The following is a 27,873-nucleotide window of genomic DNA, read 5'->3' on the forward strand; positions in this document are numbered from 1 at the left end:
GGTGCACCAAGTGATCGAACCCTCTGGAGCTAATGGTGTCCAGTAGCCTAAGAAGCACAGCCCTTAAACTAAGTAGAAGTAGGTCTGACTTCTCTCCCCTCAGTCCCTCGCTGCAGGGAGCCTGTAGCCAGCAGGTCTCCCTGAAAATAAAAAACCTAACAAAAGTCTTTTCTAGAGAAACTCAGGAGAGCTCCCCTAGTGAGTGTCCAGTCAGTCCTGGGCACAAAGTCTAACTGAGGTCTGGAGGAGGGGCGTAGAGGGAGGAGCAAGTTCACACCCAGTTAAAGGGGGTGATTCCAAGTTGATCGCAGCAGGAAATTTTTTAGCAGTTGGGCAAAACCATGTGCACTGCAGGGGGGGCAGATATAACATGTGCAGAGAGAGATAGATTTGGGTGTGGTGAGTTCAATCTGCAATCTAAATTACAGTGTAAAAATAAAGCAACCAGTATTTACCCTGCACAGAAACAAAATAACCCACCCAAATCTAATTCTCTCTGCAAATGTTATATCTGCCCCCCCTGCAGTGCAAATGGTTTTGCCCAACTGCTAAAAAATATCCTGCTGCGATCAACTTGGAATTACCCCCAAAGTCTTTTCAGTGTGTCCAAGCTCCTGTGGATCCCATCTATACCCCATGGTCCTTTTGGAGTCCCCAGCATCCTCTAGGACGCAAGATAAATAAAAATAAAGATATAATACAGATGTAGCCCTGCTCAGCTTCGCATGCATCACTGGCACAACTAGTGTGCTTGCAACTAGGACGTGCATGTCCCTAAGTCCACAGGAATTCATGAAGCGATCGCCAGCTGCAGCCTGGCTTGCCATGCAACAAGCCACAACCCAGCAAAGCTGAACAGGGTTACATCTCTATCTTCTTCATATTATTGTAATCATTTTTATAGTCAAAACTCTGGAGTAAAAGGTCTATGACAGGTGAGGCCAGTGGTTCAAGTAGAAAAAAATCCTTAGTGGTACTGTGTGCGCGCGCCAAAAAATGGGTGTGGCCAATGAAAATAGGGGTGTGATACACATATGACCCCAATCGTGCAGTGCTAAATACACATATGCCCCCACAGTGCCAGATACACACATGTCCCCAGAGTGCCAGATATGTGACCAGCAGCGCAACTCACAGTTGTTGCTGCTGCCAGCACTGTCTGCTGCTGCTGTCGGGGAGAGGAGAGCACAGCACGCGCCTCTCTTGACCTCAGTCCGGCCTCCTCTTGCAGAGACGGCGTCCTGTAGCTCAGATTCTGGCACCGGTCCGCGAGCCAATCAGAGCTCGCAGTCCAGCAGCAGCGGCTCCTGACTGGCTGCTGGTCCACGAGCTCCGATTGGCTCATGAACCGGCGTTTGAGTACACGCCGCTGTCGGACTCAAAGGGGGTGGAGAAACTGCTGGTCTACAGACTGAAGGGGGGAAGGAGAAGCGCATGCATGGTGTCTGCAAGGTGGCGGCCCTGCGAACCAGCTGGCAATTTCTTACCGGTACGCAGTACCGCCATACTTGCAGTACTGGGCGAGGCAGTATCTCCCCTGCCAACCTTGTCCGCACAGCTCTGATCAAAACGCCCCGAATTTCCAGCAGTATTTACTGCTGCACCTTTGTATAATGCCCACATGAACCACTGGGTTCACATATTGTGTGTAAATCTGGCTCTGATACTAGCCAGTGTCTCCTCAGCCAATTACCTCTCTGCACACCACTGGTCCAAACTCCAACTCCTCCATGATGGCATCTTCTGAGGAGCACAACCTAATGCTGGGCATTTCAATGTTTTTTTTTTTTTTACAAAAAGTTAAGAAAGTAGCGCAAGCTCAAAGGTATCTCACAATTCTCCACCATTAAACCTCTATTGAATAGGGATAAGCAGCGATTGGCCATTTTGTCAAGGCTAACAGCAGCAAAATGTCTCTAACACTTTAAAGAGGGCCTTAATTAGTGTGAGAGGAATCGGAGAAGTGTAGCCCTAAGTAGATTGAGAGAAAACCATGTGAAGACACTAGTGCATATTTATCAACCCCATATTTCATGAAATGATGCAGAAACTATGGTTTATGCAGAGCCGGCCCCAGGCATAGGCAAACTAGGCAAATGCCTAGGGCATTTGAAATGCCATGGGGCACAAGCAGCTTCTGCTGATTAAAATGATGTGCAGTATGCCTATATTCTGTGCGTGACTGCGGCTGTATCTGTATACGAAATACATTACTAATGTGCGGCACTATGTGTATAAGGTGTACTACAGTACTTTGTGGCTTAACGTGCTGTATAGAAAGGGCACTACTGTGTGGTCTAATGTGAATAAAGAGCAATATGGTGTGGTGTAATGTGAATAAGGGGCACTACTGTGAGGAGTAACATTGTACTAATGTGTGATGTAACATGAATAAGGGACACTATTGTATGATATAATGTGAATAAAGTTGCAGTACTGTGTTGCGTAATTTCAACTGGGGGTGATATTGTGTGGCCATGCCCCTTCCCAGCAAGAACACGCCTCATTTTGGGCTGCGCACCGAAAGTGCACACTGTTCCTATTTAAAATATGGGTGAGGGGTCATGGGGCTGGGAAAGGGGTATAGGGTCAGAGGCGGAACTAGCGTCTGCAAGGGGGCACCAGCCCAAATCTTGCCTAGGGCATCATATTGTTTAGGGCCGGCTCTGGGTTTATGTATTCTAGCAATGTAACAATAACTTAATGTAGAGCATTCAACAGAGATCACCTGCAAAAGGGTAATTAGCACTGCAGACCGCAGTCCCCTATATTCCCAATATGGACTATGTATCAAAAAAAATAAAAATTGCTTTTTGGAGGGGTATGGGTCATTGGGTCGACCCAACTTAGGTCGACACTCATTAGGTCGACCACTGAAGGTCGACACAAGTTGTTGTTTTACTGTTTGTAGTGTCGTTTTCTCCATAAAGTGACGGGGAACCCAAACTAGTGCACAGCTTCGCTCACCATGCTTTGGGCTAGGTGCCTCGCTCGGCACAGGTTACCGTTCCAATCATAGTCCACGTGGATCGTTAAGGATGAATAAATCCCCCAATTTTTTTTTATTTTTAATTTTTAAAGTGAAAAACTTATGTCGACCTAATGGCAATGTCCACCTTCAGTGGTCGACCTAACGACCATATCCCTTTTGGAGGTAGGCCCAGCTGGTTTATGCCATCTTCTAGTCAGATTGCTTAGAAATTAAGCACGGATCTCTCCGTGTGTACCCCCCCCCCCCCCCCCCCCCCTTTAGGAAGAATCATTTGAAGATGTGAAAGACTCCTCCAAAGTGCTCAAGATTAAACTGGTAGCATACTTCCCAAAATTTGTGAGCTGTAATTCAGGTGGGGGGGCGGGGGGTGGACGACCCACGGAACGGACCCACCAAAGCAGGGCAGTTGGGAAGCATGTGACAATTCTTCTACCCACTGTCCCTGCAACTCAATTTTAATATAAAGCCAGGAAAGTTTAAATAAAAGGGAAAGATTATGACATGATGCAGACAGATTATAGGATGTAAATGATGTAGGCATAAAAAAAAAAAAAAAAAAACTTACAGGAGACTGAGCTATTTGGTTAAAGCAAAGAATGGCAGAATTACAACCTGTATGTTTTATTTAATGTCAGCAGGTACTGACTGTGGTTTTTAAGCTAAATGGAAAATAATGTCAATTTGTGCAGCAGGGGCAGGGCAATGATGGCATTCACTGCATCAACAAGCCCTCGGACCACACCCTTCTCTGGGAAACTGGGCAGAGTCAAGAAGCTGGTCTGATGTCTCAGACTTCTCGGAAATTCAGGAGTCTCTTAGCAAATATGGGCGCATCTTACACAGCAAATAAAGAGTGAATGACAGGCTTTGCAGAAGTGTACTGTGTGGACTTGTTATTTCATACACAGTACAGGCCCAGTAAGGACACAGTAACAGTAATAACTGCACTGTTAGATTTTTTTATTTGATCACATTACAACACTCTACTTAAGATGTACTGTAGAAGGTGTAATAGAATGGAAAGGTAATACTTTAAAATAGAGCCACAATGGGATGTCAATTACTGAACAATATATTTTACCTTTAGGGCTGTAACACACACTCCGGTTTTCCCCGGATGGCAAAAAGCCGGACAAAGTTTGTCCGGCTTTTTGCCATCCGGGAGAAACCGGCAGTGTCTGTCACACAGGACGGCTTTGAGCCGTGTGTGATGCTGTGCGCATGCGCAGCATCAGACACGGCTGCAGAAGAAACCGTTGTGTGTGAAAGCTCCCCTTCACACACACGGTTCACTGGCTCCAAGGACGGCCCGGCGGCCGCCCGGCCGCCGGACCTTCCAGTGGTGAGACCCGGCTGCAACCCGGCAGCCGGGCCGGGGCCGTGCAGTGTGAAGGGACCCTACCCCTCACACTGTTAACTACAATGCCGGCACGGGAAAAAGCCGTCCGGCTTTTTCCCGGCCGGCAACAACCGTGTAGTGTGTTTTAGCCCTTATGGTTAATATCTAAAGTGTTAGTGGCATAGGGGACTTTATTTTTATAATTACTGAAGGTACAGATGTGTCCTCATACATCTAGCCTCAAGCAGTGCAAGAGAGCCGCCAGGTCTTAGTCACAACACGATGCTTCTAGGACACTTATATCTCGGTGTGAGAGTCTGCATACAAAAGCACAATGGAATATTACACGGAAAAAAGCTGCAACCACTGCATCGTAGCCCTTTCTATACAGACTCATATCAAATTAATCTGCAAAGTCTCTTGGTGTATCCAAGTCACATCACATTGAGACTTAAGATGTGCGTTAGAGTACAGAGACAAACGAACACACACAAAAAAAAAAAAAAAAGGAAAGAAGATACCCGATGTTAGCAGTAACATGGGACCTCACACGCCAAGAAGGCCCATTTGGCATGACTGCAGTAACAATGTACCTTATGTTGAGACATCTGTATGTATAAAAAGGGATTTTCAAATGCAGACAAACAAAGGGAGCAGTCAGTAACTTGGTAATGTGTGTGGCAGCTACAGCAAGTCATTTAGCACAGCAGACCACAGACTAATCAATTAGAGCAGTGTTTCTCAACTCCAATCCTCAGAGAACTCTAATGGTGTGCACACACGGTGAGATTTTCTTACGATTTTGACTATATAGTCAAAATCGTAAGAAAAGTTAGTGCAGATCGCATGGTGAAAGTCACCTTGCGATCCCGATTTGATGCCGATGCGCAGTCGGCATCACAAGCCTAGATAGTCAAAATTGACTCACCTGCACAGTCTCTCTCTATAGAAGAGACAGTCAAAACTGACTTAGCCAAAATGGCACAGTCAGTATCGCAGGCACAGTCATTATGTGCTTGCGATGCAGACCTAGCCTGTCGCATAGTGAGAATCGGGCTTAGCTCGACTCTCACCGTGTGTATGCACCTTTAAAGTGTGTGTGTATTTTCAACACTCCATGCTGGAGCACAGGTGTAGTCATTATTGACTGACATTTAAAAGATCCACAGGTGGTACTTCTAATTCAATTTGTAGCTTTGTGCAGAGACCAGGAAAACATGCACTGTTAGGGTTTTCTGAAGACTGGAGATGGGAAACAGTATGAAGTAAGACAACAATAAAGACAAAATTAAAGTAAATGGTGAGCAACAAGCATACAGTATAACGCTACCTCAAAATAGAAAAATGCAAGTAACAAGTGTAAAACAGCAGTGGGTAAAGTACTATTAGAGTCAAGTGGAGAGAAAATACACTGCTAGAAAAGCTGTACATAAAAACCAATGATGACCCTGCTATGCAAGCAAAGCAAGAGAAGAGCAAACTAGTAGTAACAGAGGAATAGGTCCTTTTCTTTATCTGTGGGAAAGCAGAGGTATAAACAAATGGACCCTGCTATGGCAAGTCTGCAAATGTTAGAAAGGCAGGAATGGAATTAAATATAACTTTTAGTGATACAATCAATGGCTGCCATAACAAATGGGCAAGAGTTCAGATGTGAGGAAGGAAACAATTAGGTGGAACAAAAATGAGGATAGCTTGCAAGATGAGAAATAATGGTTTCTAAGAGATCCCTCTGCTGGGAACAATGCTTGTACCATCAGGTGATGGAAATATCTGGAATAGCTTTTAATGACATTTGTCTAAAGTTGAAGCAATTTAGAGCTGAAGAAGAGTGACATGAAACATGGCTTTCATATAAGGTGAATGGTACAAGCAGGGACCCTCCTCCATACCTGTAACAAGTTGCATGATGGAAGTACAAGAAGGAAGTCAGCAGAAAAGACTTTATAAAGGTACTCAGCCCCTCCCACAATTCAGGCTAAACCTGTAATTGTAACATACTTGCCTACCTGACCCTTTCCATGAGGGAGAAAATGCTCTGTTCCTGGACTTTCCTGGTAATGTATGATTGCCATCACCTGTGGTGAGCTAGTTAATTGATAAGAAAGGTGTTTCACCACAGGTGATGGCAATCATACATTACCAGGAAAGTCCAGGAACAGAGCATTTTCTCCCTCATGGAGAGGGTCAGGTAGGCAAGTATGAATTGTAATATTTAAAAACATATCACAAGATACCTTACAAATAACAAAAATAAGAATTTACTTACCGATAATTCTATTTCTCGTAGTCCGTAGTGGATGCTGGGGACTCCGTCAGGACCATGGGGAATAGCGGCTCCGCAGGAGACAGGGCACAAAAGTAAAAGCTTTAGGATCAGGTGGTGTGCACTGGCTCCTCCCCCTATGACCCTCCTCCAAGCCTCAGTTAGGATACTGTGCCCGGACGAGCGTACACAATAAGGAAGGATTTTGAATCCCGGGTAAGACTCATACCAGCCACACCAATCACACTGTACAACCTGTGATCTGAACCCAGTTAACAGCATGATAACAGCGGAGCCTCTGAAAAGATGGCTCACAACAATAATAACCCGATTTTTGTAACAATAACTATGTACAAGTATTGCAGACAATCCGCACTTGGGATGGGCGCCCAGCATCCACTACGGACTACGAGAAATAGAATTATCGGTAAGTAAATTCTTATTTTCTCTGACGTCCTAAGTGGATGCTGGGGACTCCGTCAGGACCATGGGGATTATACCAAAGCTCCCAAACGGGCGGGAGAGTGCGGATGACTCTGCAGCACCGAGTGAGAGAACTCCAGGTCCTCCTCAGCCAGGGTGTGCCCCTGACCAAGTAGCAGCTCGGCAAAGTTGTAAAGCCGAGACCCCTCGGGCAGCCGCCCAAGATGAGCCCACCTTCCTTGTGGAATGGGCATTTACATATTTTGGCTGTGGCAGACCTGCCACAGAATGTGAAAGCTGAATTGTACTACACATCCAACTAGCAATCGTCTGCTTAGAAGCAAGAGCACCCAGTTTGTTGGGTGCATACAGGATAACAGCAAGTCAGTTTTCCTGACTCCAGCCGTCCTGGAAACCTATATTTTCAGGGCCCTGACAACATCTAGCAACTTGGAGTCCTCCAAGTCCCTAGTAGCCGCAGGTACCACAATAAGCTGGTTCAGGTGAAACGCTGACACCACCTTAGGGAGAAACTGGGGACGAGTCCGCAGCTCTGCCCTGTCCGAATGGACAATCAGATATGGGCTTTAGTGAGACAAAGCCGCCAATTCTGACACTCGCCTGGCCGAGGCCAGGGCCAACATCATGGTCACTTTCCATGTGAGATATTTCAAATCCACAGATTTGAGCGGTTTAAACCAATGTGATTTGAGGAATCCCAGAACTACGTTGAGATCCCACAGTGCCACTGGAGGCACAAAAGGGGGTTGTATATGCAGTACTCCCTTGACAAACTTCTGGACTTAAGGAACTGAAGCCAATTCTTTCTGGAAGAAAATCGACAGGGCCGAAATTTGAACCTTAATGGACCCCAATTTGAGGCCCATAGACACTCCTGTTTGCAGGAAATGCAGGAATCGACCGAGTTGAAATTTCTTCGTGGGGCCTTCCTGGCCTCACACCACGCAACATATTTTCGCCACATGTGGTGATAATGTTGTGCGGTCACCTCCTTCCTGGCTTTGACCAGGGTAGGAATGACCTCTTCCGGAATGCCTTTTTCCCTTAGGATCCGGCGTTCAACCGCCATGCCGTCAAACAGAGCCGCGGTAAGTCTTGGAACAGACATGGTACTTGCTGAAGCAAGTCCCTTCTTAGCGGCAGAGGCCATGAGTCCTCTGTGAGCATCTCTTGAAGTTCCGGGTACCAAGTCCTTCTTGGCCAATCCGGAGCCACGAGTATAGTTCTTACTCCTCTACGTCTTATAATTCTCAGTACCTTAGGTATGAGAAGCAGAGGAGGGAACACATACACCGACTGGTACACCCACGGTGTTACCAGAACGTCCACAGCTATTGCCTGAGGGTCTCTTGACCTGGCGCAATACCTGTCCAGTTTTTTGTTCAGGCGGGACGCCATCATGTCCACCTTTGGTCATTCCCAACGGTTCACAATCATGTGGAAGACTTCCCGATGAAGTCCCCACTCTCCCGGGTGGAGGTCGTGCTGAGGAAGTCTGCTTCCCAGTTGTCCACTCCCGGAATGAACACTGCTGACAGTGCTATCACATGATTTTCCGCCCAGCGAAGAATCCTTGCAGTTTCTGCCATTGCCCTCCTGCTTCTTGTGCCGCCCTGTCTGTTTACGTGGGCGACTGCCGTGATGTTGTCCCACTGGATCAATACCGGCTGACCTTGAAGCAGAGGTCTTGCTAAGCTTAGAGCATTTTAAATTGCTCTTAGCTCCAGTATATTTATGTGGAGAAAAGTCTCCAGACTTGATCACACTCCCTGGAAATTTTTTCCTTGTGTGACTGCTCCCCAGCCTTTCAGGCTGGCATCCGTGGTCACCAGGACCCAGTCCTGAATGCCGAATCTGTGGCCCTTTAGTAGATGAGCACTCTGCAGCCACCACAGAAGAGACACCCTTGTCCTTGGAGACAGGGTTATCCGCTGATGCATCTGAAGATGCGATCCGGACCATTTTTCCAGCAGATCCCACTGAAAAGTTCTTGCGTGAAATCTGCCGAATGGAATCGCTTCGTAAGAAGCCACCATTTTTCCCAGGACCCTTGTGCAATGATGCACTGACACTTTTCCTGGTTTTAGGAGGTTCCTGACTAGCTCGGATAACTCCCTGGCTTTCTCCTCCGGGAGAAACACCTTTTTCAGGACTGTGTCCAGAATCATCCCAAGGAACAGCAGACGTGTCGTCGGAGACAGCTGCGATTTTGGAATATTTAGAATCCACCCGTGCTGTCGTAGAACTACTTGAGATAGTGCTACTCCGACCTCCAACTGTTCTCTGGACCTTGCCCTTATCAGGAGATCGTCCAAGTAAGGGATAATTAAGACGCCTTTTCTTTGAAGAAGAATCATCATTTCGGCCATTACCTTGGTAAAGACCCGGGGTGCCGTGGACAATCCAAACGGCAGCGTCTGAAACTGATAGTGACAGTTTTGTACCACGAACCTGAGGTACCCTTGGTGAGAAGGGCAAATTGGGACATGGAGGTAAGCATCCTTGATGTCCAGGGACACCATATAGTCCCCTTCTTCCTGGTTCGCTATCACTGCTCTGAGTGACTCCATCTTGATTTGAACCTTTGTATGTAAGTGTTCAAATATTTCAGATTTAGAATAGGTCTCACCGAGCCGTCTAGCTTCAGTACCACAATATAGTGTGGAATAATACCCCTTTCCTTGTTGTAGGAGGGGTACTTTGATTATCACCTGCTGGGAATACAGCTTGTGAATTGTTTCCAATACTGCCTCCCTGTCGGAGGGAGACGTTGGTAAAGCAGACTTCAGGAACCTGCAAGGGGGAGACGTCTCGAATTTCCAATCTGTACCCCTGGGATACTACTTGTAGGATCCAGGGGTCCACTTGCGAGTGAGCCCACTGCGCGCTGAAACTCTTGAGACGACCCCCCACCGCACCTGAGTCCGCTTGTACGGCCCCAGCGTCATGCTGAGGACTTGGCAAAAGCGGTGGAGGGCTTCTGTTCCTGGGAATGGGCTGCCTGCTGCAGTCTTCTTCCCTTTCCTCTATCCCTGGGCAGATATGACTGGCCTTTTGCCTGCTTGCCCTTATGGGGACGAAAGGACTGAGGCTGAAAAGACGGTGTCTTTTTCTGCTGAGATGTGACTTGGGGTAAAAAAAAGTGGATTTTCCAGCTGTTGCCGTGGCCACCAGGTCCGATGGACCGACCCCAAATAACTCCTCCCCTTTATACGGCAATACTTCCATGTGCCGTTTGGAATCTGCATCACCTGACCACTGTCGTGTCCATAAACATCTTCTGGCAGATATGGACATCGCACTTACTCTTGATGCCAGAGTGCAAATATCCCTCTGTGCATCTCGCATATATAGAAATGCATCCTTTAAATGCTCTATAGTCAATAAAATACTGTCCCTGTCAAGGGTATCAATATTTTCAGTCAGGGAATCCGACCAAGCCACCCCAGCGCTGCACATCCAGGCTGAGGTGATCGCTGGTCGCAGTATAACACCAGTATGTGTGTATATACTTTTTAGGATATTTTCCAGCCTCCTATCAGCTGGCTCCTTGAGGGCGGCCGTATCTGGAGACGGTACCGCCACTTGTTTTGATAAGCGTGTGAGCGCCTTATCCACCCTAAGGGGCGTTTCCCAACGCGCCCTAACTTCTGGCGGGAAAGGGTATAACGCCAATAATTTTCTATCGGGGGAAACCCACGCATCATCACACACTTCATTTAATTTATCTGATTCAGGAAAAACTACAGGTAGTTTTTTCACACCCCACATAATACCCTCTTTTGTGGTACTTGTAGTATCAGAAATATGTAACACCTCCTTCATTGCCCTTAACATGTAACGTGTGGCCCAAATGGAAAATACGTCTGTTTCTTCACCGTCGACACTGGAGTCAGTGTCCGTGTCTGTGTCGACCGACTGATTGACATTATCACGTAATTCCCTAAATAAGCCATCCATTCCGGTGTCGACTCCCTAGAGAGTGACATCACCATTACAGGCAATTGCTCCGCCTCCTCACCAACATCGTCCTCATACATGTCGACACACACGTACCGACACACAGCACACACACAGGGAATGCTCTGATAGAGGACAGGACCCCACTAGCCCTTTGGGGAGACAGAGGGAGAGTTTGCCAGCACACACCAAAACGCTATATTATACAGGGACAACCTTATATAAGTGTTTTCCCTTATAGCATCTTAATATATAATAATATCGCCAAATAAGTGCCCCCCCCTCTCTGTTTTAACCCTGTTTCTGTAGTGCAGTGCAGGGGAGAGCCTGGGAGCCTTCCTAGCAGCGGAGCTGTGTAGGAAAATGGCGCTGTGTGCTGAGGAGAATAGGCCCCGCCCCCTTTTCGGCGGGCTTCTTCTCCCGTTTTTCTGACAACCTGGCAGGGGTTAAATACATCCATATAGCCCCAGGGGCTATATGTGATGTATTTTTAGCCAGCATAGGTACTTTCATTGCTGCCCAGGGCGCCCCCCCAAGCGCCCTGCACCCTCAGTGACCGTTGGTGTGAAGTGTGCTGAGAGCAATGGCGCACAGCTGCAGTGCTGTGCGCTACCTCATGAAGACTGAGAAGTCTTCAGCCGCCGATTTCTGGACCTCTTCTCTCTTCAGCATCTGCAAGGGGGTCGGCGGCGCGGCTCCGGTGACCCATCCAGGCTGTACCTGTGATCGTCCCTCTGGAGCTAGTGTCCAGTAGCCTAAGAAGCCAATCCATCCTGCACGCAGGTGAGTTCACTTCTTCTCCCCTAAGTCCCTCGTTGCAGTGAGCCTGTTGCCAGCCGGACTCACTGAAAATAAAAAACCTAACAAAACTTTTACTCTAAGCAGCTCTTTAGGAGAGCCACCTAGATTGCACCCTTCTCGGCCGGGCACAAAAACCTAACTGAGGCTTGGAGGAGGGTCATAGGGGGAGGAGCCAGTGCACACCACCTGATCCTAAAGCTTTTACTTTTGTGCCCTGTCTCCTGCGGAGCCGCTATTCCCCATGGTCCTGACGGAGTCCCCAGCATCCACTTAGGACGTCAGAGAAAACAAAATGCTTTCTAGCTACTGTATAAGCTATGAGTAAATAAAATATATTTAGGTTTACCATACTATGGGGTATATGCAATTGCGGTCGAACTCCGTCTGGAATTCGACCGTTTTTAAATTCAACACAATTCGACAGTCAGATACCCTCCAGCCGGGACCCGAATACGACATATTCAATAAAAAACGGATTCGACAGTCCTGCTGTCGAAAAACGGACCAATTGACGATAGTGTGTGTCCTGGATTCGACTTTATGGACGGCACAAAAGTGTGTAAAAAAACCGTGAAAAAAAATGCGTGGGGTCCCCCCTCCTAAGCATAACCAGCCTCGGGCTCTTTGACCTGGTCCTGGTTGTAAAAATACGGGGGGGGGGGGAAATGACAGGGGATCCCCCGTATTTTCACAACCATCACCGGGCTCTGCGTCCGGTCCTGGTGCAAAAAATACGGGGGACAAAAGACGTAGGGGTCCCCCGTATTTTTCACACCAGCACCGGGCTCCACTAGCTGGAGAGATAATGCCACAGCCGGGTGACACTTTTATACCGGTCCCTGCGGCCGTGGCATTAAATCCCCAACTAGTCACCCCTGGCCGGGGTACCCTGGAGGAGTGGGGACCCCTTAAATCAAGGGGTCCCCCCCCTCCAGCCACCAAAGGGCCAGGGGTGAAGCCCGAGGCTGTCCCCCCCATCCAAGGGCTGCGGATGGGAGGCTGATAGCCAAGTGACAAAATAAAGAGTATTGTTTTTTGTAGCAGAACTACAAGTCCCAGCAAGCCTCCCCGCAAGCTGGTACTTGGAGAACCACAAGTACCAGCATGCGGGGGGGAAACGGGCCCGCTGGTACCTGTAGTTCTACTGCAAAAAAAATACCCAAATAAAAACAGTACACGCACACCGTGAAAGTAAAACTTTATTACATACATGCACGCCGACACACATACTTACCTATGTTCACACGCCGACTCGGTCCCCTTCTCCACGTAGAATCCATAGGGTACCTGAAAATAAAATTATACTCACAAAAATCCAGTGTAGATCGGTCCTCTTCTTTTTTGTAATCCACGTACTTGGCAAAAAAATAAAACGCAAAACCCGGACCACGCACTGAAAGGGGTCCCATGTTTACACATGGGACCCCTTCCAAATGCCGGGACACCCCGTGACTCCTGTCACAGAGGGTCCCTTCAGCCAATCAGGGAGCGCCACGTCGTGGCACTCTCCTGATTGGCTGTGCGCGTCTGAGCTGTCAGACGGCACATAGCACTATGCCGCTCCATTATATTCAATGGTGGGAACTTTGCGGTCAGCGGTGAGGTTACTCGCGGTCAACCACTGACCGCAAAGTTCCCACCATTGAATATAATGGAGCGGCATAGTGCTATGCGCCGTCTGACAGCTCAGACGCGCACAGCCAATCAGGAGAGTGCCACGACGTGGCGCTCCCTGATTGGCTGAAGGGACCCTCTGTGACAGGAGTCACGGGGTGTCCCGGCATTTGGGGAAAGGGGTCCCATGTGTAAACATGGGACCCCTTTCAGTGCGTGGTCCGGGTTTTGCGTTTTATTTTTTTGCCAAGTACGTGGATTACAAAAAAGAAGAGGACAGATCTACACTGGATTTTGGTGAGTATAATTTTATTTTCAGGTACCCCATGGATTCTACGTGGAGAAGGGGACTGAGTCGGCATGTGAACATAGGTAAGTATGTGTGTGTCGGCGTGCATGTATGTAATAAAGTTTTACTTTCACGGTGTGCGTGTACTGTTTTTATTTGGGTATTTTATTGCAGTAGAACTACAGGTACCAGCGGGCCCGTCCCCCCGCATGCTGGTACTTGTGGTTCTCCAAGTACCAGCTTGCGGGGGAGGCTTGCTGGGACTTGTAGTTCTGCTACAAAAAACAATACTCTTTATTTTGTCACTTGGCTATCAGCCTCCCATCCGCAGCCCTTGGATGGGGGGGACAGCCTCGGGCTTCACCCCTGGCCCTTGGTGGCTGGAGGGGGGGGACCCCTTGATTTAAGGGATCCCCACTCCTCCAGGGTACCCCGGCCAGGGGTGACTAGTTGGGGATTTAATGCCACGGCCGCAGTGACCGATATCAAAGTGTCCCCTGGCTGTGGCATTATCTCCCCAGCTAGTGGAGCCCGGTGCTGGTGTGAAAAATACGGGGGACCCCTACGTCTTTTGTCCCCCGTATTTTTTTGCACCAGGACCGGACGCAGAGCCCGGTGCTGGTTGTAAAAATACGGGGGATCCCCTGTCATTTTCCCCCCCGTATTTTTACAACCAGGACCGGCTCAAAGAGCCCGAGGCTGGTTATGCTTAGGAGGGGGGACCCCACGCATTTTTTTTCACAATTTTTAACCCATTCCCACCCCTTCCCACTGAAAAATATGATCTGATCTCTCCATATTATTTCAGTCAGTAAAAAAAAATAATATTCTTTTAAAAAATATATAAACAATACTTGTGGCTCCTAATAGACAAACCAAATACATAATCCCTTCTAATATAAATAGATATGCTATTAGCAATAAAAAAAACACAAAAAAAAAATGTTTTTACATTTTTTTATTAGATCCCGCCAGCAAAATGAGGCGGACTGAAATTGACTAAATGACTGTCGAAAAGCACTGTTGTCGAATCGACATACTTCAATTGAATATACTTTTGTCGAAAAGCAGCATTTTTACCATTGCAGACATGTCGAATTTGAGTAAATGTCGAATTGCAAAAAGTCGAATCTGAAACGGCAGGTTTTTTGTCGAAAAGTACTGTATTGCATTGTCGAATCTTTTTTTGTGTCGAAAATGCCCCGTTTTTCGACATTTGCGGCAATTCGACCGCAATTGCATATACCCCTATACCTTTAAACCAGGACGCTCATGGATTACACAGGTTCTGTGGCTGATTAAAGGCAGGTGAAATACAAGCAAAACAGCCAGAACCAGTGTAATTCATGAGTGTCCCGGTTTAAAAGGATAGTATAGTAAGCTTATTATATTAATTTTCAATTAAAGATAAACGTGGTGCTACAGTAGCTCACCTTTCATGTAGATTTAAGTGTACGGCTATCGCAGTGAGACTGCACCATTTGCATACCCTCCAACATGACCCGCCCCACTAGGTACAGAATGCTCTGTTCCTGGACTTCCCTCTTAATTTATTATTGCCATCACCTGTGAAGAAACACCTTCCTTATCATTTAACTAGTTCAGCACAGGTGATGGAAATCATAAATTAAGAGGGAAGCCCAGACACAGAGCATTTTGTACCTAGTGGGGCGGGTCATGTTGGAGGGTCTGCATTTGGTTTGGCATATCCTGCACATGCCTGCATGAATTCATACTGCACACACTCAGAATATTTAGATTTACCATATTATCCCTTTAAACTGGGACACTCATGAATTACACAGGTTCTGTGGCTGGCTGAATCCAAGCCTACATTTCACCTGGTTTTAAGCAGCCACAGAACTGTAATTTGTGAGTGTCCCAATTTAACCACTTAACTGCCGAATATTTTTTTCCAAAAACCGCTCAGAAATTGTCAGTTTTCTTTATGATTGAATTAGGTGAAGATCATTTATTTAAAATATGTAAAATATAATTTTTCTCTAAAGAAAAAAAAATATCAACATTTAAAAAAAAATAGATATATTTTAAAAGCAAACATCGGTAGAAACAGCGATGGTCAGAACATCATGACCATCGATGATCCGAACTTCGCGACCATTGCGACTTCAGTTTCCAGGTACTAGATCCTTGCTGCAGCTACGGGAGGGTGAGGGGCTGTTTTTTTTTACATTTCGCCAGCGGATGCTAATGTCTGTAGCCGCTGGGTTGGTGTGCTGCCGGGCTGACCGATCGGCAGAGATTGGTAGCACGGCAGGCACTGGGGGCGAGAGAAGCGGGAAGCAGAGGGACCAGAGGTTCCTCTGACGGCGGCGATTGCAGGAAGCTTCTATTCCTGCAGCTGCACAGTTAGCTTTCTGACTGGTCACATTAGATGAGACCATGTCAGGAAAAGCCCAGCCTGGTGTAGTCGAATCTGATGCGACCATGCCAGGCAAGTGGTTTTAAAGGGATAGTATGGTAATCCTAAGAATAGTGGGCTTAAGCGTATGTGCCCATGCAGATTTGCCTAATTCTGTCACTTAAGCGTGACTGCGCCTGGCTGGGCGAAAATAAGATTTTACTCACCGGTAAATCTATTTCTCGTAGTCCGTAGTGGATGCTGGGACTCCGTAAGGACCATGGGGAATAGCGGCTCCGCAGGAGACTGGGCACAACTAAAGAAAGCTTTAGGACTACCTGGTGTGCACTGGCTCCTCCCACTATGACCCTCCTCCAGACCTCAGTTAGGATACTGTGCCCGAAAGAGCTGACACAATAAGGAAGGATTTTGAATCCCGGGTAAGACTCATACCAGCCACACCAATCACACCGTTTAACTCGTGATACTATACCCAGTTAACAGTATGAAATATAACTGAGCCTCTCAACAGATGGCTCAACAATAACCCTTTAGTTAGGCAATAACTATATGCAAGTATTGCAGACAATCCGCACTTGGGATGGGCGCCCAGCATCCACTACGGACTACGAGAAATAGATTTACCGGTGAGTAAATTCTTATTTTCTCTGACGTCCTAAGTGGATGCTGGGACTCCGTAAGGACCATGGGGATTATACCAAAGCTCCCAAACGGGCGGGAGAGTGCGGATGACTCTGCAGCACCGAATGAGCAAACTCTAGGTCCTCCTCAGCCAGGGTATCAAACTTGTAGACTCTTGCAAAAGTGTTTGAACCCGACCAAGTAACAGCTCGGCAAATTTGTAAAGCCGAGACCCCTCGGGCAGCCGCCCAAGAAGAGCCCACTTTCCTCGTGGAATGGGCTTTTACAGATTTAGGGTGCGGCAGTCCAGCCGCAGAATGTGCAAGTTGAATCGTGCTACAGATCCAGCGAGCAATAGTCTGCTTAGAAGCAGGAGCACCCAGCTTGTTGGGTGCATACAGGATAAATAGCGAGTCAGTTTTCCTGACTCCAGCCGTCCTGGAAACATATATTTTTCAGGGCCCTGACTACGTCCAGTAACTTGGAATCCTCCAAGTCCCAAGTAGCCGCAGGCACCACAATAGGTTGGTTCACATGAAAAACTGATACCACCTTAGGAAGGAATTGGGAACGAGTCCTCAATTCCGCCCTATCCATATAAAAAAATTAGATAAGGGCTTTTGCATGATAAAGCCGCTAATTCTGATACACGCCTGGCCGACGCCAAGGCCAACAGCATGACCACTTTCCACATGAGGTATTTTAGCTCCATGGATTTAAGTGGCTCAACCCAATGCGACTTCAGGAAATCCAACACCACGTTGAGATCCCACGGTGCCACTGGAGGCACAAACGGGGGCTGACTATGCAGCACTCCCTTAACAAAAGTCTGAACTTCAGGCAGTGAAGTCAGTTCTATTTTGGAAGAAAAACGATTGAGCCGAAATCTGGACCTTAATGGAACCCAATTTTAGGCCCATAGTCACCCCTGACTGTAGGAAGTGCAGAAATCGACCTAGCTGAAATTCCTCCGTTGGGGCCTTCCTGGCCTCACAGCACGCAACATATTTCCGCCATATGCGGTGATAATGGTTTGCGTTCACTTCTTTCCTAGCTTTAATTAGCGTAGGGATAACTTCCTCCGGAATGCCCTTTTCCTTCAGGATCCGGCGTTCAACCGCCATGCCGTCAAACGCAGCCGCGGTACGTCTTGGAACAGACAGGCCCCCTGCTGCAGCAGGTCCTGTCTGAGCGGCAGAGGCCATGGGTCCTCTGAGATCATTTCTTGGAGTTCTGGGTACCAAGCTCTTCTTGGCCAATCCGGAACAATGAGTATAGTTCGTACTCCTCTCCTTCTTATTATTCTCATTACCCTGGGTATGAGAGGCAGAGAAGGGAACACATACACCGACTGGTACACCCACGGTGTTACCAGAGCGTCCACAGCTATCGCCTGAGGGTCCCTTGACCTGGCGCAATATCTTTTTAGCTTTTTGTTGAGGCGGGACGCCATCATGTCCACCTGTGGCCTTTCCCAACGGTGTACAATCATTTGGAAGACTTCTGGATGAAGTCCCCACTCTCCCGGGTGGAGGTCGTGTCTGCTGAGAAAGTCTGCTTCCCAGTTGTCCACTCCGGGAATAAACACTGCTGACAGTGCAAACACATGATTTTCCGCCCATTGGAGAATCCTTGTGGCTTCTGCCATCGCCATCCTGCTTCTTGTGCCGCCCTGTCGGTTTACATGAGCGACCGCCGTGATGTTGTCTGACTGGATCAGCACCGGCCGGTGTTGAAGCAGGGGTCTAGCCTGACTTAGGGCATTGTAAATGGCCCTTAGTTCCAGAATATTTTTGTGTAGGGAAGTCTCCTGACTTGTCCATAGTCCTTGGAAGTTTCTTCCCTGTGTGACTGCCCCCCAACCTCGAAGGCTGGCATCCGTGGTCACCAGGACCCAGTCCTGTATGCCGAATCTGCGGCCCTCTAGAAGATGAGCACTCTGCAGCCACCACAACAGCGACACCCTGGCCCTTGGAGACAGGGTTATCCGCCGATGCATCTGAAGATGCGACCCGGACCACTTGTCCAACAGATCCCACTGGAAGATCCTTGCATGGGACCTGGCGAATGGAATTTCTTCGTAAGAAGCTACCATCTTTCCCAGGGCTCGCGTGCATTGATGCACCGACACCTGTATTTGTATTAGGAGGTCTCTGTCTAGAGACGACAACTCCTTGGACTTCTCCTCCGGGAGAAACCCTTTTTTCTTGTTCTGTGTCCAGAACCATACCCAGGAACAGTAGATGCGTCGTAGGAACCAGCTGCGACTTTGGAATATTCAGAATCCAGCCGTGCTGTTGTAGCACTTCCCGAGATAGTGCTACTCCGACAAACAACTGCTCCCTGGACCTCGCCTTTATAAGGAGATCGTCCAAGTACGGGATAATTATTTCGGCCACTACCTTGGTAAATACCCTCGGTGCCGGGGACAGACCAACGGCAACGTCTGGAATTGGTAATGACAATCCTGTACCACAATTTTGAGGTACTCCTGGTGAGGAGGGTAAATAGGGACATGCAGGTAAGCATCCTTGATGTCCAGTGATACCATGAAATTCTCCAGGCTTGCAATAATCGCCCTGAGCGATTCCATTTTGAACTTGAACCTTCGTATATAAGTGTTCAAGGATTTAAATTTTAGAATGGGTCTCACCGAACCGTCTGGTTTTGGTACCACAAACATTTTGGAATAGTAACCCCGGCCTTGTTGAAGGAGGGGTACCTTGATTTCACCTGCTGGAAGTACAGCTTGTGAATTGCCGCCAGTACTACCTCCCTTTCTCCGAGGGCAGCAGGCAAGGCTGATGTGAGGTAACGGTGAGGGGGAGTCGCCTCGAACTCCAGCTTGTATCCCTGAGATACTACTTGCAGAACCTAGGGATCCACCTGTGGGCAAGCCCACTGGTCCCTGAAGTTCCCGAGACGTGCCCCCACCGCACCTGTCTCCACCTGTGGGGCCCCAGCGTCATGCGGTGGACTCAGAGGAAGCGGGGGAAGATTTTTGATCCTGGGAACTGGCTGTCTGGTGCAGCTTTTTCCTTCTTCCCTTGTCTCTGTGCAGAAAGGAAGCGCCTTTGACCCGCTTGCTTTTCTGAAGCCGAAAGGACTGTACCTGAAAATACGGTGCTTTCTTAGGCTGTGAGGAAACCTGAGGTAAAAATTTTTCTTCCCAGCTGTTGCTGTGGATACGAGGTCCCAGAGACCATCCCCAAACAATTCCTCACCTTATAAGGCAGAATCTCCATGTGCCTTTTAAAGTCAGCAACACCTGTCCACTGCCGGGTCTCTAATACCCTCCTGGCAGAATGGACATTGCATTAATTCTGGATGCCAGCCGGCAAATATCCCTCTGTGCATCCCTCATATATAAGACGACGTCTTTAATATGCTCTATGTTAGCAAAATATTATCCCTGTCTAGGGTATTAATATTATCTGACAGGGTATCAGACCACGCTGCAGCAGCACTATTCATGCTGAGGCAATTGCAGGTCTCAGTATAGTACCTGAGTGTGTATATACAGACTTCAGGATAGCCTCCTGCTTTTTATCAGCAGGCTCCTTCAAAGTGGCCGTATCCTAAGACGGCAGTGCCACCTTTTTTGACAAACGTGTGAGCGCCTTATCCACCCTAGGGAATATCTCCCAACGTGACCTATCCTCTGGCGGGAAAGGGTACGCCAGCAGTAACTTTTTAGAAATTACCAGTTTCTTATCGGGGGAACCCACGCTTCTTTACACACTTCATTCACTCATCTGATGGGGGAACAAAACACTGGCTGCTTTTTCTCCCCAAACATAAAACCCCTTTTATGTGGTACTTGGGTTCATGTCAGAAATGTGTAACACATTTTTCATTGCCGAGATCATGCAACGGATGTTCCTAGTGGATTGTGTATATGTCTCAACCTCGTCGACACTGGAGTCAGACTCCGTGTCGACATCTGTGTCTGCTATCTGAGGTAACGGGCGTTTTTTGAGCCCCTGATGGCCTTTGAGACACCTGGGCAGGCGCGGGCTGAGAAGCCGGCTGTCCCACAACTGTTACGTCATCCAGCCTTTTATGTAAGGAGTTGACATTGTCGGTTAATACCTTCCACCTATCCATCCACTCTGGTGTCGGCCCCACAGGGGGCGACATCCCATTTATCGGCCTCTGCTCCGCCTCCACGTAACCTTCCTCATCCAACATGTCGACACAGCCGTACCGACACACCGCACACACACAGGGAATGCTCTGACTGAGGACAGGACCCCACAAAGTCCTTTGGGGAGACAGAGAGAGAGTATGCCAGCACACACCAGAGCGCTATATAATGCAGGGATTAACACTATAACTGAGTGATTTTTCCCCCAATAGCTGCTTGTATACACATATTGCGCCTAAATTTAGTGCCCCCCCTCTCTTTTTAACCCTTTGAGCCTGAAAACTACAGGGGAGAGCCTGGGGAGCTGTCTTCCAGCTGCACTGTGAAGAAAAAATGGCGCCAGTGTGCTGAGGGAGATAGCCCCGCCCCTTTTCCGGCGGACTTTTCTCCCGCTTTTTTCATGGATTCTGGCAGGGGTAATTTATCACATATATAGCCCTGGGACTATATATTGTGATGATTTGCCAGCCAAGGTGTAAAATATTGCCCTCAGGGCGCCCCCCCCCAGCGCCCTGCACCCATCAGTGACCGGAGTGTGAGGTGTGCATGAGGAGCAATGGCGCACAGCTGCAGTGCTGTGCGCTACCTTGTTGAAGACAGAAGTCATCTGCCGCCGATTTTCCGGAACACTTCTTGCTTCTGGCTCTGTAAGGGGGCCGGCGGCGCGGCTCCGGGACCGAACGATCGAGGTCGGGTCCTGTGTTTGATCCCTCTGGAGCTAATGGTGTCCAGTAGCCTAAGAAGCCCAAGCTACCTCCAGTCAGGTAGGTTCGCTTCTTCTCCCCTTAGTCCCTCGCTGCAGTGAGTCTGTTGCCAGCAGATCTCACTGTAAAATAAAAAACCTAAAATATACTTTCTTTCTAGGAGCTCAGGAGAGCCCCTAGTGTGCATCCAGCTCAGCCGGGCACAAGATTCTAACTGAGGTCTGGAGGAGGGTCATAGTGGGAGGAGCCAGTGCACACCAGGTAGTCCTAAAGCTTTCTTTAGTTGTGCCCAGTCTCCTGCGGAGCCGCTATTTCCCATGGTCCTTACGGAGTCCCAGCATCCACTTAGGACGTCAGAGAAAGTGGGTATACTAACAAAGTTCTACTACTGGGCTTGTTAGCACAAGTGGACCAGAAAAAGATGTATGTGCGCCTAGAATACTTGTATTACTTGCGGTAATGTCAGACGGCTGTTGACATTAGAGGACTGCGTGAGAATAGCGGTTTGTGAACTATGCGCAGACTCTGATAGCTGCTTTCTTCATCACAATGCGTTAAAGCTAAACGTGTTTGTTTGCTTGTTTTTTGGGGCGGGGGCAGACAAGTTATTTCTTCTGTATTAGAGAGGTTGTTGTAGCTTAATAAACACCTGTTAGCGAAATCATTTGTTAACCAATAAACAAGTGGTTTACAACATGAAGAGACTTACAGTAAGGGGTATATTCAATTGAAGTCGAAAGCTGCCGTCTGTCGAAAAGACGGCAGTTTTCAACTTTTTTAGGTCGGAAGGGGTTCCGACCTATTCAATCAAACCCCAAAGCACATGGATTGGCGGAATAGCTGTCGATTCACGTTTTGGCCCCCTTTTCGACCATCTCACTTCGACTTTAATAAAAGTTGAACTGAGATGGGGAGAGCCGAGGCGGGGACGGGGAGAGCCGAGGCGGGGACGAGGTGAGCAGCGCTGGAGGATGTCACAGCCGCCGCTCACAGCAGCGTCCACCCAGCTCCAGCGGCGGCTGTGATGCAGGGACTGGGAGAAGAGGGACGGGAAAGGCAGAGAGACGGGGGAAGGGGGGGGGGAGACAGGGGAGAGCCGCGGGCAGATGGGGGAGACAGCAGCTCTTCCCCGTCTGCCCGTGGCTCTCCCCCGTCTCCCCCTACCTCAATTACACTTTTTTTAAAGTCGAATTGAAATGTCATTGAATAGCCCAGGTCTGATCCATTCCGACAAATGAATGTCGGAATGGATCCGACTTCAATTGAATATACCCCTAAGTGTCTGTGACCTATGGTTTGTGTAAACCAGATGTGTATGCAATGTTTTGCAAAGGGGAATGCATCTCCAGCTCTGCATGTGGCCAGAAAATGCCCCCCCTCCCCCCTCACCCCCCAACAAGTTTACGGCGCAATGTCCCATGGAGATAGCACACAGTCGCAGGACCATACGGACTCTGCAATGTGCTAGCTGGCAACTGAAACGTGGCTATGCAGACAGATATTCACTCTTATTGGCGTGCTATGGGAGTTACAGGAGTGGTTTCAGGCTCAGATTCTTATTCGCGTGCACTGCAGGCCATACTCGAACAGAGATTCTGCACGATGTTACTTCCAATAGTTACGGCTATATACCAGGGATGGGCTGATACTAGCATTAGCACAAAGTGACAGCCGCGGCTACAGCAAAAGACGCGAAACCGGTCGCTGTAGTGTTAGCTTCAGAATCCAGCGCCACGTCCGCATCAGTAGGTGCAGGACAACATGCGACAGTGTGCACACATAACCATCATCAGTCTCTATCTGGTGATTTTATAGTTGGGCATTTTTGGATAGAAAAATCATGGAAGCGGTTTGTAAATGTTACATTATAGCTCAGTGCTTTCACAGCTATTTCATGCTGTGGAGGTGAAGAAATCGACAGTGTGATTTATAGCTACTATATAAGCTAGCAAGCATAAGGATTACTATTCAACAAGACAAAAAAGGCTGCAGGGTAAAACATTCGTTAGTACAGCAGCTCAGAAAGCATTGTTATGCAGCTAAAGGATATGCATATGCTTGGCAGATGAATGAATAGTACTCTCAGGGGCTGATTCAGAGGTGGATGCTGGAGTGATGTATTTTGCACTGTTCCAATTGTTTTAAATCTGTGTATGCAGATCAGGAACAGTGATGATGGGCGCAGTATGGCGGCAGATGTCATGTCAATGACAATTTGCAGCCATTTGGGGGGATGGAGATGCACCATTCCAGAATATGGCGGCGCGTCAGCCTCGTTTTCTGGTTGTGCTGAAAGCCAGTGGCTGGGTCCTTGTATGCAGCTTAACTGGCCCTGGCTGCGTGAATTAACTGGACATCCTGAGTAACTTTATTAACCAGGTAAAACAAGTTTGCAGGACAACACAGAGTTAATGCAGCAGGTATGTACAACAGATAAACAATGCATACCTCCCAACATGTCCCATTCCAGGAGGGACAGAATGCTCTCTACCTGGACTTCCCTCTTATTATATGATTGGCGTATTTAATTGATAAGAAAGGAATTTCAACACAGGTGATTGCAATCATAACTTAATAAGGAAGTCTAGGTAGAGAGCATTTTGTCCCTCCTGGAATGGGTCATGTTGGGAGGTATGCAATCTACATATAATGGATGAAGAAGATCCAGCCAGGAACGTATGGAGTAGCACAGGTGGTGTGCAGGGAAATGGGAGCACACACCTGTGTGCATACATACAGTGGTGGCAGTAGACTATGGGAGTAATTCCAAGTTGATCGCAGCAGGATTTTTTTTAGCAGTTGGGCAAAACCATGTGCACTGCAGGGGAGGCAGATATAACATGTGCAGAGAGAGTTAGATTTGGGTGGGTTATTTTATTTCTGTGCAGGGTAAATACTGGCTGCTTTATTTTTACACTGCAATTTAGATTGCAGATTGAACACACCACACCCAAATCTAACTCTCTCTGCACATGTTACATCTGCCTCCCTGCAGTGCACATGGTTTTGCCCAACTTCTAAAAAAAATCCTGCTGCGATCAACTTGGAATTACCCCCTATGCACACACTGGCTTATACATAGTGGTATGGTGGTGGTCATTCAGTGGAACTAGCAGGGTCAATGGCCTCTATACCACCATCTCTCTCCGTTATGGGAGAGAGATGGCGCAACAGAATTTGCTGCGCTATATAAGAAACTGTTAATAAATAAATAAATAAAAATGATGGAGACTCGCAGGGGCATGTCCTGTTACTATGGAGGATGGAGAAGAAGCACAGTATGCCGCATAAGGTCAGAGGTCACACCACCCGCAGTCCAGGGTCCTAGTGTGCTGGACAGAGACAGCAGAGGGCGCTCTCTTAACAAGGGGTGGGCCATATGACACAATGATCATAGAATCACATCATATTGGCCCCATTCCGTCACCATGGACAATAGATTCCTGGCATTATTCTCCTCGCTTGGAAGTGGGCGGATGCTGCCACATCTAGATCAGTTTAGTCTTGCACCATCAGATCTTTTCTTTTTATTAAAGGGAGAAAATCCCTTCCTCTTGCAAAAACTGTATTTTCAAAGAGAATATTAGTAGAAAATCATATTTATTAGCTAGGGGAATTGGAAATCCAAGGCAGGGCTTTGAGTGACACTATGCATGTGTACCCAGCAAAGCCAAGTCATGCATGTGCCTGTCCATCAACACTAATCGGAAAAGCGGTAAGACTACTGTTAATGCTGACAGTCAATAACGCAGGGAATTTGAGTATCCTTAAACTGCTGGGGTACATATTAATGATAAATTGTAGTGATGCTTCTCCCCCTGTGATAAGCACAGATAGACAATCCTTATTAGTGCATGTCGATAAACAGGGGCCAATGGGCCTAATTCAGATCTGATCGCAGCAGCAAATTTGTTAGCTAATGGGCAAAACCATGTGCACTGCAGGTGGGGCAGATATAACATGTGTGGCAAGAGTTAGTTGCAGTGTAAAAATGAAGCAGCCAGTATTAACCCTGCACAGAAACAATATAACCCACCCAAATCTAAAGGGCCCTACACACTCGGCGATGCGCCGCCGAGGTGCCCGACGGCCGATACGGCCGACGAGCAACCCGGCGGCGGGGGGGCAGTGACGGGGGAGTGAAGTTTCTTCACTCCCCCCGTCACCCGGCTGCATTGAAGTGCAGGCAAATATGGACGAGATCGTCCATATTGGCCTGCATGCACAGCCGATGGGAGATCAGCGATGAACGAGCGCGGGGCCGCGCATCGTTCATCGCTGGAGTCTCCACACTGAAAGATATGAACGAGTTCTCGTTCATTTATGAACGAGATCGTTCATATCTTTCAGAATATCGGCATGTGTGTAGGGCCTATAACTCTCTCTGCACGTTACATCTGTCCCACCTGCAGTGCACATGGGGGGTAAATTTGTTAGCAAAACCATGTGCACTGCAGGTGGGGCAGATATAACCTTTGCAGAGAGAGTTAGATTTGGGTGGGTTATATTGCAATGCACATGATTTTGCCCATTAGCTAACAAATTTGCTGCTGCGATCAGATCTGAATTAGGCCCAATGACTAGACCCCTATACAAACCACCTTCTACTGATCTGATCATGCACTACTGAAAAGAACCTGTTTATGCTACAATATACGTAACACAAAAGAAAGTGGTTTATGATTATTTTTTTAGTTTGTAAGAACTTACCGCAGCTAGCATATCTGCTAGAGGGACCAGCAGGTTCTTTTGTCAAGTGCCGCATTGTTTGTTCCTTGGGGGGAAAAAAAAAAATAATTAATAAAGGAACTACTAACAGAAAGTAAAGGTGGTATTCTGATTTTTTTAATTTTTAATCTGCGACTACCAACTATGGGATGCTTTGCTGTATTAATCAAGTTGTCTTCAAGATTAGTGTTGGCCTTTACTGCACAAGTAGTAATTGGTGTATCACTGTCTCTAGATACAATTCATGAAGTTGCTTCCACCTTTAGGGGTACACGTATCAAAGAAATTGACAGAATATCCCCCAAAACAGCTGTTTTCAGGTGTTATTAGCAAATTTCAATCATCCCCAGAATGTACAGATATGTCCTGATACACACGATCGCAGGGGCAATATTCAATTGATGCTGGTTATCATACTTATCACGCCCATTAGTGTCAGGTTTAGCAGCATAAAGCCGCTAAACCTGACTAAACTAATAGTTTGGGCGTCCAAACAGGTCAGTTTTCGCACATATCGGCTCACCCATCCAGGGAGTGCGAGATGAAATGCTGACGCCGGCAGCTGTTCACGCCCAACAGGAGCAACAATTGAATCCTGCATCCACAGTCCACCTGCAACATTGCAGCAAGAACTTCTTGCAAGCAGTGACTGCATGGTTTATCAACTCATGGACTGGGTAACAGGGATCAGTATGAATTACCGACAGTCGGGTTGCCGGCTGTCAGTATACAGACAACTGCATCCTGGGCATTAGTATGCTGGCAGCAGGGTGAGCTCAGAGAGTCCCTTGCGGGCTTGCTGCACTCGCCTCGCTACGGGCTCGGTGGCATGCTGCGCTCGCCACATGTTCTATTCCCACGAGTGGGAATAGCCCCTGTGATTCTGGGTGGCGGCATTGTCAGCATTCTGGATTCCGGCGTCTGTATCCTGACCAGCGTGACCACCGGGATCCCAACTGCCGGCAATGTAACTGCATCCGGGGTAATAATTTCCTACCTGCTGTATATTATACCAGAATTATTGCATGAATATATTTGTCTGCATCCAGTGACTGTAAAATGTAAAGGTGTACACCTAAACCTCATATATGGTGCACAAGGAGAACTTTTCTCCTCTTATAGACCGGTCTATGGATTTCATACAGCATGTTCGGATTGGATTGTTATTTAACTAAATATTATTATTTTTAATAACTGAACCGCATTGTGCATAGATTTTTTTTAATTAACCAAGTGTGGTTTAAAGATCCATAGCGCTGTTCTCCTTTCCTTATTTTTTTTACTTTCAATTATGCATCTTATCTGAATCGCAGATGCAGAAAACCAATCACACTGTACTAGAGATGCTGAGCTGCCACTTTCACTGCACAGCAGTTTAAACATGTACAAAGTAAGAGATGGAGCGCAATGGAATTGTGTGTGGAAAAAGCCACGGCGGTTGCATTGTAGCACTTCGTAATTGACTCATTTGCACACAGATGTACAATGTAACAAATCAGATTAATCAATACACTGTAGTTAAGAGCGAATAAGATGTCTGGCCTGGAGCTTCCTAAGAGCATCTAATCCCCTGAAGAATATCAAG

General features: G+C 47.6%; 1 protein-coding gene across 4 annotated transcripts in view; it reads right to left on the reverse strand.

Annotated features, from left to right (window-relative positions):
- Window positions 1-27,873, reverse strand: part of C5H7orf57 (chromosome 5 C7orf57 homolog) — a 154,692-nt gene that overhangs the window by 107,601 nt on the left and 19,218 nt on the right. For 3 of the 4 annotated variants that reach the window (XM_063922646.1, XM_063922647.1, XM_063922649.1), the window contains exon 2: window positions 26,271-26,334. In XM_063922646.1, coding sequence (XP_063778716.1) covers window positions 26,271-26,334 — 64 coding nt within the window. Of the gene's footprint in view, window positions 1-6,223; window positions 6,296-26,270; window positions 26,335-27,873 lie in introns of those variants that run through there. The other variant, XM_063922648.1, reaches the window with a different exon arrangement.

Source organism: Pseudophryne corroboree, chromosome 5 (assembly GCF_028390025.1).
Source record: "Pseudophryne corroboree isolate aPseCor3 chromosome 5, aPseCor3.hap2, whole genome shotgun sequence".
Classification (NCBI taxonomy): Eukaryota; Metazoa; Chordata; class Amphibia; order Anura; family Myobatrachidae; genus Pseudophryne; species Pseudophryne corroboree.